At 53.1% G+C, this 13,655-nt stretch overlaps 1 protein-coding gene across 6 annotated transcripts in view; it reads right to left on the bottom strand.

Annotated features, from left to right (window-relative positions):
• The window catches only part of INPP5A (inositol polyphosphate-5-phosphatase A), a 256,343-nt gene extending 249,729 nt beyond the window's left edge, over positions 1–6,614 (bottom strand). For 3 of the 6 annotated variants that reach the window (XM_065521646.2, XM_065521645.2, XM_065521650.2), the window contains exon 1: positions 4,404–6,202. In XM_065521646.2, the coding sequence (XP_065377718.1) occupies positions 4,404–4,688 (285 nt within the window). In that variant the 5' untranslated portion in view covers positions 4,689–6,202. Of the gene's footprint in view, positions 1–1,949; positions 2,760–4,403; positions 6,203–6,243 lie in introns of those variants that run through there. The other 3 variants (XM_065521648.2, XM_065521647.2, XM_065521651.2) reach the window with 2 other exon arrangements.
• Positions 6,615–13,655: the final 7,041 nt, after the last annotated feature.

The raw sequence follows: 13,655 nt of genomic DNA, 5'->3' as shown, positions 1-13,655 counted from the left end.
TGCCCAGCACACAGGGAGGAAGACAGCTGCCTCCGAAATGAGGACGCCCCAACCTCCTTGAGAGCTGGCACTCTGCTCCGGCTGGAGCAGCAGAGCAGGGCCCCACCTACTGCAGGCTGGCATCCTGGCTGTGCGCTTCTCCCTGGGAGTGGGCACCCACACAGAGGTGGCACTTACGGCCGTGCGTCTAGATGAGGTTCCAGGAAGGGAGAAGGGTGGCCAGCCTGAGCCCAGGGGCGCCAACACCGAGACGTACAGAAACCTGAACCCTGGGACTCTGCTGGTAGGGATGTGACATGGTGCAGCCACCGTGGACTGCCCAACAGGCCCTCGAGGGTTAAATACAAACTCACCATGTCACCCAGCAATGCCATGACTATACACACCCAACAGCACTGAGAACGCATGTTCGCCTAGGGATGTCTGCACAGATGCGCACAGCAGCACTCTTCACCAGAACCGGAAGGTGGGAACGGGCCAGACATCCACAGCTGACGAGCACAGAAACAAAACCTGGTGTATCCACACAGTGGAATAGTATTCAGCCATAAACATGAATAAAGAGACTCGGCACTGTGTCTCATGCCTGTAAGCCCAGCACTTTGGGAGGCCAAGGCCAGGGGATCACTTGAGGCTAGGACTTTGAGACCAGCCTAGGCAGCACAGTGAGACCCCATCTCCTCAAAAAGTAAAAAAAAAATTAGCTGGGCATAGTGGTGCATGCCTGTACTCCCCATTATTCAGGAGGCTAAGGCAGGAGGATCACTTGAAGCCAGGAGGTCAAGGCTACAGTGAGCTGTGATCACACGACTGTATTCCAGTCTGGGTGACAGAGCAAGACCCTGTCTCTATAATAAGAAAGACAGACGGAGGAAGGAAGGAAGGAAGGAAGGAAGGAAGGAAGGAAGGAAGGAAGGAAGGAAGGAAGGAAGGAAGGAAGGAAGGAAGGAAGGAGGGAGGGAGGGAGGGAGGGAAGGAAAGAAGGAGGGAGGGAGGGAGGGCGGGCGGGCGGGCAGGCAGGCAAGCAAGCAATGAAGGACTGATGCATGCTGCAACATGGACACTTTTAACATATGCTCAGTGAAAGCAGCCAGATCAAAGGGCAGTGTCTGATTCCATGTACGTGAAACGCACGGGACAGGCAAATCCACAGAGATGAAAACTGACTGCAGGGGGTGGGGGAACTGGGGGACATGAGGCTTAGGTGCTAATACAGCTTCTTTTTGAGGTAATAAAAATGTTCTAAAATTGCCTGTGGTGACAGTCGCACACCCTGTGGATATACTGAAAACCAGTGAACTGTACACCTCATATGGGTGAAAGGGCTGGGTGTGACAGCTCACACCTGTGATTCCAACGCTCCCGGAGGCAGAGGTGAGAGCATTGCTTGAGCCCAGGAGTTTGAGCCCAGTCTGGTCAACACAGCAAGACCCCATCTCTACAAAAAATAAAAATAAAAAAATCAGCTGGGTGTGGTAGCGTGCACCTGTGGTCCCAGCTACTTGGAAGGCTGAGGTGAGAGGATGGCTTCAGATCACTTCAGCCCAGGAGTTCAAGGCTGCAGCGAGCCACCGCACTCCAGCCTGGGCTGTTTAACAGAATGAGTCCTTGTCTCAAAACTAAAAAGAAAAGGAAAAAGAAATGGGTGAGGGACATGGTGTGTGCATTCTGTCCCAGCACAGTCATTACCAACTGAAACGTCCCTGAAGAAAAAGGAGGATCCACGGAGGGAGCAAAAGTTCAGGCCAGTCACCGCCAGCTGGGCACCACCCGCACCCAGCCCTGGGCCCTGCTGTGCAGGAGTGCTGGGGCGGAGGCCTGGAGAAGGACACGGAGGGGAGACCCCCCCACCCCACTCGAGGGCTGCCATGGAAGAGAGTCAGGATGTCCTGCAGTGGCTGGAGGGAACATGGAGTTCAGAGTTTTCAAGGTGGGAGAGAGGGCAGTACCTTTGATGTTGCCAGGAACCACATGGCAAAGAGGGCAATGCTGATGCTACCAGAGAGAGATGCCAGCCTGCACTGCTGACCATCACCGACTCCACACCCACAGCAGCTCCGCCACCTCCACACTCTTCCAGGGCAAATCAACACCTGCTGACTGCAAGGCCCTCAGGTCCCTGCCAGCGAGCACTTGCCGAGCCCACTCTCACAGCCGTTCTGCAACCCCGGGTCTGGGCAGAGGGACAGGGCTGCCCGGGAGCTGACTAAGCAAAAAGGCAAACCAGCTCAGAACTGACTTAGCTGTGAGCAAGGAGCAGGAAGGGCCGCCAGGCAGATACCCGCCAGTGGGCTGTGCTCTCAGAATCAAGAAGCAGCCTGACCATGCAAGGGTGGGACGCAGTTATGACGCCACAGCTGGCAAGAATCTCACCTCCTCAATTCCCTTCTCATAAAAATGGAAGGAACCAAAAGCCAGAAACCTCACTTGTCAAAAAACCAGCCACATCAAAGCAAAACAATTAAATATGGACCCCGGTCACTTCTTTCCAAGCAAACGAGTAGTGACAGCAGGAGTCCAATTCAGGAATTAAAGACCAGCTGCAGGGCTCACTGAGGGCGGTCTGGCAGTCCATATAAGCAGCCTGGGAAAGTCCCAGGCACCCCAGCCACCTGGCCAGAGACAGGGGTGCCCATGACAGTTTGGGGAGGGAGGACTGGGCTGAGGAGGCCTTTTCACAGTTTGACTAGGTCAAAACTATTTCCATAATGCTACAAAATGACTCCTCTTTCCATTCTCCTTGTCTCCTAGGGAAGAATGGCCAACACCTGAGGGGGTGCCTGTGCTGTGGGATGATGTCATCGCTCTGCCAGCTAGCGCAGCGAGCTACGTATTCTCATGCAGTCTCAGCTCCCAATATGGGAAACACTGGTAGTTATAACCAACATAAATAGGAACTCTTTCGGGTCCTCCATAATTTCTAGGAACGTGAGGGATAAGGGCTTGGGGACCGGTACACTGTAAGGCATTTACCGCAACACTGTCTGCTGAGGGTCAGAAGCAACCCCAGTGGGGACAGCCCCGCAGCCCACAGCACAGCCATTCTGGGGCCACAAAGATGGAGTAACGACAAGCAAACAGGAGCTGCCGAGCAAGACTCTGTGTGGATCCCAGGATGCTACACACCACAGCTGAAGCTTATGCACACATTAAGTTTTAAGAGGGGTTACCTCTGTACCAGGCACAGTGGCTCACACCTGTAATCCCAGCACTTTGGGAAGCCAAGGCAGGCAGATTGCTTGGACCCAGGAGTTCGAGACCAGGCTGGACAACATGGCAAAACCTGGTCTCTACAAAAATTAGGCATGGTGGCGCACGCCTGTAGTCCCAGCTACTCAGGACGCTGAGGTTCACCTGAGTCAGGGAGGTCGAGGCTGCAGGGAGTTATGACTGCACCACTACAGCACTCTAGCCTGGGTGACAGAATGAGACCCTGTCTTAAAAAAAAAAGTGGGGGGAGGAGGAGGGGCCTTATGAGGGGAGACTTTCAAAACTGCAAAAGCAAAAGCAAACCACCTGTCACTTGTGCACAAAAGGAAAACAGAGTCCGTCACAGGCTGGGACATCTGCTTCAGATTCAAACACCTTCCTCCTCGGAAGCGTGACCAGCTCCAGCCCTAGTCACAGGTGAGCCTGGCTTCCAACCCGATGAGACTGGGCAAGACAGATTCCTTCACCGCCTGAGCACTGCCTGAGCACGGGACGGGCTGCACAAAGGCAAACAGCATCACAAAGCAGGTCCCCTGAAATCCAGGACAAGCCAAGCAACCAAAACCTCCTTCACTCATGAATTCCCTTCCACCGGCCAGGTTTCTGGCCCACAAGTACCACACCCCAAAGCTCAACCAAGGAAGGGGGCCTGGGAATATGAGTGCCTGGCTGGTTTCCACTGAAGGAGGCTGGGTCTGGCCCCCAGGGACTGACCTGCACACATTAAGAAATCTTCGGACACAGACAGATACGTTTCCACTCAGCCCTGAAATCACAACGCACCTTTCAGAATTAACCTATGTGCTGTTGACCAAAACGAATGTTCCTTCTAAACATAAACATAATGCAAAATTCCACATAGCCTTTAAGAAAAATGAAAATTCAGAGAAACTATGTTGCTAAACAAAAGTGAATTAAGTTACCCAATTTAATATCAACAGAGATAAATATGTGTATACAATTGAAACACAACAAAAATGCTAGAACTCAGAATCAAAGATTACTGGAAAGAACGTCTGCCCAGAAAAACTCTTTTCCCATTGAGACTAAAATGCCCCAACACGCTTAATGCTCCTGACATTTCTGAGGCTTTGAAGCCGCAGCTAACGGATCTGAATCATCTGAACAAACCATGCTACAGTGACATGTTACTGGAAAGCCTAGAATAGAACGCCAAATATACAGACACACACCCATGCCAGGCACTTTTGCAGAAAATGATCAAACATAAACCTAGATGAAGTTGTCCATAACAAAGTGTGAGGGAAAGCAGTTCGTCCCCAGCAGGTCAGTATAATACATGGGCACCTGGAAGTTAAAATAAGAAAAACAGAAAAACAGCGCCTTTTGTTAATAAAAACCAAACCTAGCCTGTGCATGAACTGAGCTTCATCAAACCCTTCACCCATGCTTGCTGCCAGCAAAGACACAAGACCTCCTCCTGAAATGGAAACCACGCGTGCATCAGTGGCACACATCCGTCATAAAGCTGGTGCGGCGCCCCACTGTTCACCTAGGGAGGGAGGGAGGGAGCATCCGTGGCTCCACAGCCTCCATCTGGGCCACTTGGAGCCGCACTCTGCTTTATTTGGGTTGGCAGCACGAGTACCAACAGCAGGGTGGCACCGTGGCTGAAACGCCGAACTAGGTCAGCCTGGCCTGCCTCTGGGGAGCTCCCAGTGCGCCCTGAGCCTTAGCTCCCTGGTCTCTCCAGAGACGGGGGTGCCCCCAGGATCCTGGGTGGGACTGAGGCTTGGGTGGGAGGAGCCCTAGAAGGTAAAGGCCATAGGCAATCAGCATCCCCTTTCTGCCCCTAAAGAGCTTCTCAGCATCTTTTTCCTCAATAAATAAAAAATATAAAGTCCTACAGGGCTTTCAACAGACTTCCCTTATTTAAGAACTAAAGAGACACTAAGTGGCAGGGTTAAATGAGGGCACCCTATCCTCTGGCCTTGCAGGGACCGACGGACAGTGAGGCCGGCACCCAGGCATACAGGAGCTGGGGCTGACAGCCAGAGAGGAGGGCCTAGGCTCAGAGGACAGGGACCAGGGGTGGGAGTCAAGGGTTAGAGTTTGGGAAGCAGGCTCAAGGCCCAGGCTTAATGATCAGGATTCAGGATTCAGGATTCAGGGGCAGGAGCGTTTTGGAGAAAGGGGCCAAGGATGGGATCTAGGAACCAGAGTTAGGGGCCGGGTTCAGAATTGGGTTTGGGGCCTGACTCTGGAACCAGGGTTCCAGGTTCAGGGGTCGAGGACAGGGGTTCAGGGCCATAAGCTGGGGCCTGAGCTTGAAATTCAGGGTTCAGAGTCAGGCTAGATTGGCTTTAGGGGCAAGGACCACAGTATGAAGGCTGGGATTCTTGGGCTAGAATTCAGGGTTTGGGGAACAGGGACAGGAGGCTGGGGCCACAGCCCAGTGTCAGAAGTTCCTGGGTTAGTGTTTGTGGTTATGTTTCAGGGCTGGGGTCCAGGGCTCAGGGACCAGAGACAGAGGTTTGAGACCAGGTTCTGTAACCAGGGTTCTGCAGTCAGGATTTGTGATTCCAGTGACCATGGATCTGGGGTTCAGGGCCAGGGTTGGGGATGGGCATTCCAGGGCCAGGGTTCTGAGGATTCGGAAATCAGGGCTGGGGCAGGGTTTTGTGCGCACAGACCCTGTTTCTGGGGTTTGGGTTCCAAGGACTGTTAACAGGGGATCTGACAGGGTTTTAATATTGGAGTTTCCAGGTCAGGATTTGGAAACAGGAGTTCAGAGGCAGGGTCCCAGGGTCAACGGTCAGCTGCTGGAGGATGGGGTTCGGGGTTCAGGGCCCAGGTCTTCAGGTCTCGGGCTTGGGGATCAAGGGGTCTGGGCTCCCAGACTTGGGAATCAGGACAAGAGTCTGGGGTCCTGGGTACAAGGATCAGAGTCTGAGGCCTTGAGGTCTGGAGGTTCAAGGTCCAGGGTCCAGGGCTTGGAGTTCCGGACCCCGGGGTCAGGGTCGGGGGTCCCGGGCTTGGGGTCGGGGCCTGCCGCCGGCGCGGGGCACTTACGTCGTCGAAGAGCGAGCCCACGTTGGCCGTGACCAGCAGCACCGCGGTGCCCGGAGCGGCCACCTTCCCCGCCATGGTGCCCGGGCGGCGCGGGCGCAGGGCTGGGCGGCGGCGGCGGCCGCTTCCTCCGGGACCGGCCGGCCGGGGTCTTCGCGGGGCCGCGGGGCGTCAGCTGCGCCGGGGGGCGGCCCCGGGGCGCATCGCGGGCTCGGCGGGTCGGCCGGGCCTGGCCGGGGCTCCGGCCTCGCGCTCGCTCGCTCGCTCGCTCGCTGCTCCGCGGCCCCGCGCCCGTCGCTCGCCGCCGCGCCTCACAGTGGCCCGCGCGCAGCCATTAGATCCGCTGGGAAAGTTCCCGCAGCCGCCGCCGACTCAGGCTGAGGGCAAGTCCCGCCCCTCGGAGCCGAGCCCAGGGCGGGGCCTGCGCGGGGCGGAGCCTGACTCGGGGTGGAGCCGGGCCTGGGGCGGGGCCCGTGCGGGGTGGAGCTAGGCCCGGGGCGGGGGCTTTGCGAGGGGGCGGAGCCTCGGGGGCGGGGCCTGAGCTGGGCTTAGATCTGAACAGAGTGGGGCGGGACCTGTGGAAGGGGCGTGGCCTGTGCGGAACTTGGGGCCCTCGTGGAGGCGGGGCCTGTCTCGGGGCGGGGCCTACGCGGGGGACTCCTGAGTCCGGCGGCCTGGTACTGGCCGCTCCTCCACTGCGCTCCTGTCAGTCAGGCCCGCAAGGACGCCGCGCCCCCGCTCCGCCCCCCGCACCGCGGCTGCGCACAGACTCCGCCCTTCGCACTTCTATGACGTCACGGCCCTGCTCCGGCCGCACCTCTTAAAGGGGCAGTGTGTTCCCGGCGCCGGCGGCGGGTGCGCTCTCTTGCGGTTCCCGGGGGACCGTCCCGCCACCACGAGTGCGCGGCCGCAGTGGTCCAGCAGCGTACCGGGCGTGCCGGGGAGGGAAGCCCACCGGGGCGGCAGCACTCGCACCTGCAGGGGCCGGGCCACGTGCGCCAGGCTCTCCCCGCAGACGGAGCCTGGATTGTGCAGCTTCCCGGCGCGTCCACCCGGCTCCCGAGCCGCGACTTCACTCACGAGGAGCGGCTGCGGCCCAGAGAAGACAGAGGGGAGGCGGCGTCAGGCCGGGAGTCCGCGGGGCGCACCCTGATGTCCCGGAGGCCAGGCTGGTCTCAGCGTGGGGCGTGCGGGGAACCCTCGCAGGGACTAAAGGGGCTCGGCGGGGAGAGGGGCTGGTGAGGGTCCAGGAGCGCAGAGCGCGGAGGAACAGCCGGCTCGGCGCGGGGCCCGGGGCAGCGATGCTGATCCTGGCCGCCGGAGGTGCCAGGGCACGGGCTGGACCCTGGGTCTGAGGCCGCGGGGACACCGCTGCCCTGAACAGGACAAGCTTGTAGACGGAGGAGGAGAACCACATTTTTCATCTTAAGCTTCTAGTAGCTACATTTTTTAAAGGTAACAAGTAATAGCCAAAATTAACAATACGTTTTACTTAACGCAATAGATAAATACATCATTCAACATGTAACCAGTATTTAACAACCTCAGTTAGATTCCTTCCCAGGAAGGCTTTGCACGGGCACCTGAGTCTTGGCAGCAGCCCACAAGGCCGCTTCCACTGATCTGCAGCCCTGTGTGGCCAGTGGCCACCATGCAGAGCAGGCACTCCAGAGGGTATTGTGGACACAGATTTAGGGGTGGCCAGGGCCTGGCAATGGGCTCTAGCGAGGCCAGTCTCCAGCTTCTTAGTAAACCGCCAAGGCAATGCCCAGTGACATCAAAAGGGGCTTGTTCTGTTCTAGGATGACACCCGCTGCCAGGGCAGTGTGAGAGGGAAGGTGCTGCAGGCTCGGGCCTCAGGCCTGCGCAGAGGCGGCATCACCAGCTTGTGTTAATACCTCCAGGGTTCCTCCTTACAGCCATACTGAGCCTGACTCCAGCAAAATCCATTTGATGTATAAACCAGTGTCTACTTTATTCAGTAGTTGCCTGCTACAGACTGAATTCTGCCACACACACACCTCCCCCAAGTTTATGGGTTGAAGCCCGAACCCCCAGTGTGACTGTTTGGAGGTGGGCTAGCGGGGGTAACTAGTGTTAAGTCTCACAACAGGGCTGGTGTTTAACAGAAAGAGCTCAGTGCTCTGCCCACCCTTACATGTGCAAAAGAAGCAGCAGTGTGAGTGAACAGTGGGAAGTTTGACCCCAACCAGCCACAAACCCCGCACCAGAAACCCAACGCTGTTGGAACTTGATCTTGAACTTCCAGCCTGCAGAACTGTAAGAAGTAAAAGTCTTGTTTCAGCCTCCCAGCCTGTGATATTTCACTACAGCAGCCGAAGCTGACTGACGTAGTGTCTTATTTTTCTTTTTAACAAAATCAGTACATGCCAAGGGTACCCTTAGTAGAAACCAAATGTGGGGGTGTCACTGATCCCTGGAACGTGCTTTCTGAGAAGGGACATTGCCTTTTCACCTCTCCCCACAGGCTGTGCCCTCACACCCTGCTGAGGCGGCATTCCCCCATCCCCTGTGCCCTCCCTGCTCCCTCCTCCTCTCCTCACCAGCCAGCTCCTGCCATGCCTGGACGCTGGCCTCTGTCCTTCTTCCAGGCAGACACCTCCTCTTTCCCATGCACCCCTCACCTACCACAGGTTCAGCCCCTCACAATTCTCCTGCCTCCTGTATCCCGTGCTCATTACCAGAGCCTCCAGAACCCAAGGGGGTGTGGCCTGGACCTCCCACTTCTGCATCCACTGCCCTGGGCGTAGCCTGGATGTTCTCATCAGCAATGACCACACCAAGCCTGAATCCAGGCGCCTTGCCCTCCCCATCACCTTCTCTCCTTCGGTTTCACTTCTGTGGAGCCTCATGGAAACCTACAGCCCATGCTGCTCCCATGCCTTCATTAGCCACCCCCCTAGCAGCCACACATGTGCACACCCACACAGAAACACATGCACATGCATGCACTTGCACGCACATGAACGTGCACATGTGCACACACAACCACGCATGTGCACACCTCTTTTTCCTGCCTTACTCTGCTTCTCTTTGAGGGTAGAGTCACTTTGTGCACCTACTCCCTCCCCTCTCCCTGCCCCCCTGCCCCCCACCCCCACACTCACCCAGCTGGCCACCAGGACTGATTTACTTGCTTACAGTGAACCTGAACCTAAATTAGAGAAAACTAAATTGGGGGGAAAACTAGAGAATACCTTATTCCCATGCCCCTGGCGTCTCCCAGGTCTCAAGCACACCCACGCTGAGCACTGGGCCTCCTGGCGCTGCGCATGTGCACTCCACCACTCCAAGAGGCCACTGCAACCTTCCCCTTCTCTAACCACCAACCACCCTCCCTGGAGGACATGTTTGCCCTTTGTTGAGGAAGGATTTGCAGTCTGGGGTTTTCCCACTGTCAACCTAAATAACAGAGAGAGACTCTCTAAAAGAAAATGAGATTTACTCGGGAACATTCATTGCGATAGAATATGTGTGCCATCGTATTTGGGTGTGGGTCAAGGAAGGTAAAGGAAGACAAAGATATTCAAAGGAAACAGGAGGATTGCATCATTGTTTTGAATCAATGATCCTTGGCTACAAGGATCGCCAGGAAGGATGGTGCCAGTCTGAGGCTGGATAGGCAGCTGCTGGGCAGATGTCCTCCCATAAGTGTTTGTGTGTGTAAGTTGTGATGATCTTTGTGCACGGCTGTGATTTTTGTAGTCTTTTGTGATCATTCTTGCTATCAAGCGTGTCTGCATGAGAACCCTCCCTTCATGCCCTTCCGCGGTCTATATGTATATGTCAGGGTTTTTAATACCAGTGACTCCATTTGGATTCTGACAGTGTTCACGGCACTAAGTCGACACGCCTAGCATCTGGTGTCTGTCCTGCATGTCTCCATGCTGCTGCATGGAATGAGGTGCCTGTCCCCGCCCAAGGCCACCCCCTCCTGGGTCACACTGACAGTTCACAAGCATGCTGCGGTCTCTCAGATCTCTGGAAGCCTCCAGCCTATGCCCCTCCATTTTCCTCCCCTCTCTCTGCTCTCCTTGCTGCAAATCTTGTCCTAAAAGTCTGCCCATCTCTGCCCCGCATGCCAATGGACCACTCTTTTCCAGGCCCTCGAATTGTGCTTCTCATGCCCACACCCCATGGCGCATCCTAATTCAAGGGCCAGCCCCCCAAGGCCTGATCGCAGCTGACCTTCTGATATGGTTGACCACTGGCTCCCTCCTGGAAGCGAGCTTGGCCCTGGCGTTTGTTTTATTCCTGCTCTTCCCTCCCACCTGCGCTGACCACCCCCAGTCTCCTCTGCTGGCTCCCTTCGTGTTCACCCAAGTTCTGGGGCCCTGGGGTCCTGGGTGTGCCCTTCCTGTGTTCACTTTCTCCCAGCTGACCTCGCTGGGCCCTCACCTTAGATCACATTGGCATGCCGACTGCTGCATGGGTATGGCAGACCTGTCACTATGCCTGGGGCCCGGCTCTCCTGTGTTCAGAAAGACATTGGCCACTTGTATCACCTGTGTTAAAAGCCACACTCATGAAACCAGGTGAGAGGGAGGATGCCTCTCCCTTGTGTGCCCTTCTTCACCCTTGAAATATTGCCCCGTGTCTTTGCTCCTTTGCCAAAATAATAATAGTAATGAGTTTCCTAAAGCCCTGTTTACCCGGCTGAAGGAGATCCTGGGCCCACCTAGTCTGCAAGGGGCAGAGACGGAGGTGGGGAGCAGAGTCTGCCCGATTTTCCTCCTCCTACCATGGATGAATTCCTCAGCAGCTGCCAACCCTCTTCAACCTGGTCAACCACTTGGCCCAATTCTCTTGGTCTCCCAGGAGGGAAATTCGGCCCAAGTCTATTAAACAACTATATGTTGTGAGCTTTTTAAAAAGGACAGCACTAAATATTGCATTGTCACTTAGTTTAAGACAGTAACCAGTTTGCTTATGGATTCATAGTTATCAGAGGCTTCCAGCCCGCATCCCTCATGCATGTCCACAGCACATTCAGAAGGTGCCCCGTGGCATGTTTGTGTCTAGCATTGCACAGCCGTGAAGTGCGTTTCAATCATCTAATAATCATCGATCTTCAATACTCCTGCCAGGTGGATCAGCCTTACTCCATTCCATATAAAAACACTGAGGTTAAGTGACTCACTCAAGATAATTGTCTGCAGACAAAGCATGGCTAGATGCACAGTGAAAGGAATCCAGGGCTCTATCCTCTTTGGGAGGGGCTAGACCTGGTCACTTTAGGCAGAGGTATGTAGCCATTAGTAAGCTCTGATGCACCCGAAATTCATCTAGAATGGGAGCTGATGAATTATGGGGACACTTTCCTCATTAATCAGCTTAGTAACAGTTATCATTTTTCAGGAAGGAATTGTGTATGAGGGGTTTACATTTCCTATTTCTAATCCTTACAGTGGTCTTACAAGGTGTGTATGTCTGTTTTACATATAAGGAAACCAAGGCTGTAGAATTAAGAAGCTTACCAACCTCACACAGCCTCTAGGATACCTAGCCAAGAACAGAGCCCAACTAGGACTCCAAGCCAGCTGGCCCAGGCAGCACCATGCAGCTTAACCTCCGTGCACGCATGCATTCATTCAATTTATTTAATGCATTCTCTGTGCTGTGCACTATTCTAGACACCAGGGATGAGATGGTGAAAAACAAGACAGAAAAAGACACTGTCCTCAAGAAGCTGCGATTCCAGCAGCAGGAGCAGGCTCGAAGCAGGTGCAGGGTCATTCAGATCACGTGACATCATGCCAGCCTCCTGCACGTTTCTTTGTAAAGGTCACATGCTCGTGGTAGCATGATGAGCCTTGAAACTTTTCAGTATAGAAGCCATCTGCTCAACATTTTAAAACTACAGAGCAGGATACAGAGTATTCAAGGAAGAATGCTCACTCACAATTTCACTCCAAATAAGCCAAGCACTGTCACTGTTTTGAAAATATTTCTGTCGAGTTTTGTTTATGCTTAGCTTTATAGTGAGCACTCTGATCATTCCATATACACAGTTTTGATGCCTTTAAAAAAGCCAACATTAGAACATAAATCCTTTCTGATTCAACTGAAAACTCTAAATGTTTTTAATGCCAATGTAATAGTCACCTGATAGACACGGTGATTTACCTAACTGATGACACCATATTGTTGTAAGTTAAGGTTGTTTTCAATGCTGCGTGATTAGAAAAATGGCAGGATGAACATCTTTGGACTTAAGCATTTTCAGTTCTTAGGATTCTTTTCTCAGTATAGTTTCCAATAATTAAAATGTTATAAAGGGTACAAATAAAGAGCACAAAAACACAAAATGTGTAAGATGCAGATAAAGCAGTGCTTAGAGGAAAATATATAGCTTTAAATGCCTATTTCAGAGCAGAAGAAAAAATGTAAAAATCAATGTCCTACAATTCCAAATTAATAAGCTAGAAAAAGCAAATTAAACCCAAACTCACTATAAAAGAGGAAATAAGAAAGATAAGAGTGTAATCAATGAAACAGGAAGCAAACAAGACAGGAAATAAATAAAACCTAAAACCTGGTTGTTTAAAATAATAAAATTAATAAACCAGGTCAGCCACAGTGGCTTCAGCCTGTAATCCCAGCACTTTGGGAGGTCAAGGCAGGCAGATCACTTAATCCCAGGAGTTTGAGACCAGCCTGAGCAACATGACAAAACCCTGTCTCTACAAAGAATACAAAAAATTGGCCTGGTGGCATGTGCTTGAGTAAGCCAGCTACTCAGGAGGCTGAGGTGGGAGGATCGCCTGAGTCTAGAAGGTAGAGGCTGCAGTGAGCCATGATTGTGCCATAGTCTGGGAGGTAGAGGCTGCAGTGAGCCATGATTGTGCCACTGCTCTTCAGCCTGGGCCACAAAGTGAGACCCTGTCTCAAAAAAAAAAAAAAAAAAAAAAATTAAATCAATGAACCAAACCAATATCTAGAATGATGAGGGTGATGCAGAAAGGCAGAAACAGAGACATAAGTTACTAATATGTGTAAGGAATGAGAAAGGAGACATTACTACAGACCGTACACACTTTAAAAGGTAGTAAGAGAATAAAAAACTATGTGTCAACACACCAACAATTTAGATGAGATGGACCAATTTCTTGAAAGACACAAACTACAAAAACTCATTCAAGAAGAAAAGCTGCTCTGAATAGCACTCTATTAAAAATTTTGAGTCTATGATTTAAAATCTTCTCACAGGGAAAATCCTAGGCCCAGATGGCTCCAATGATGAATTCTGTCAGACATTTGAGGAATAAATAGTAACAATTCTAGACAAACCCTTCCAGAACAATGAGGGGAGGAGTGGACTATTTCCCATTCAGTCAGTGAAGTTAGATTTCTCTAATCCCAAAATTAGACAAAGACAATACAAGAAATGTAAA

This window comes from Macaca fascicularis, chromosome 9 (assembly GCF_037993035.2).
Source record: "Macaca fascicularis isolate 582-1 chromosome 9, T2T-MFA8v1.1".
Lineage (NCBI taxonomy): Eukaryota > Metazoa > Chordata > Mammalia > Primates > Cercopithecidae > Macaca > Macaca fascicularis.
Note: the sequence above shows the minus strand (reverse complement) of the source record. Positions and strands in the feature narration are given on the sequence as shown.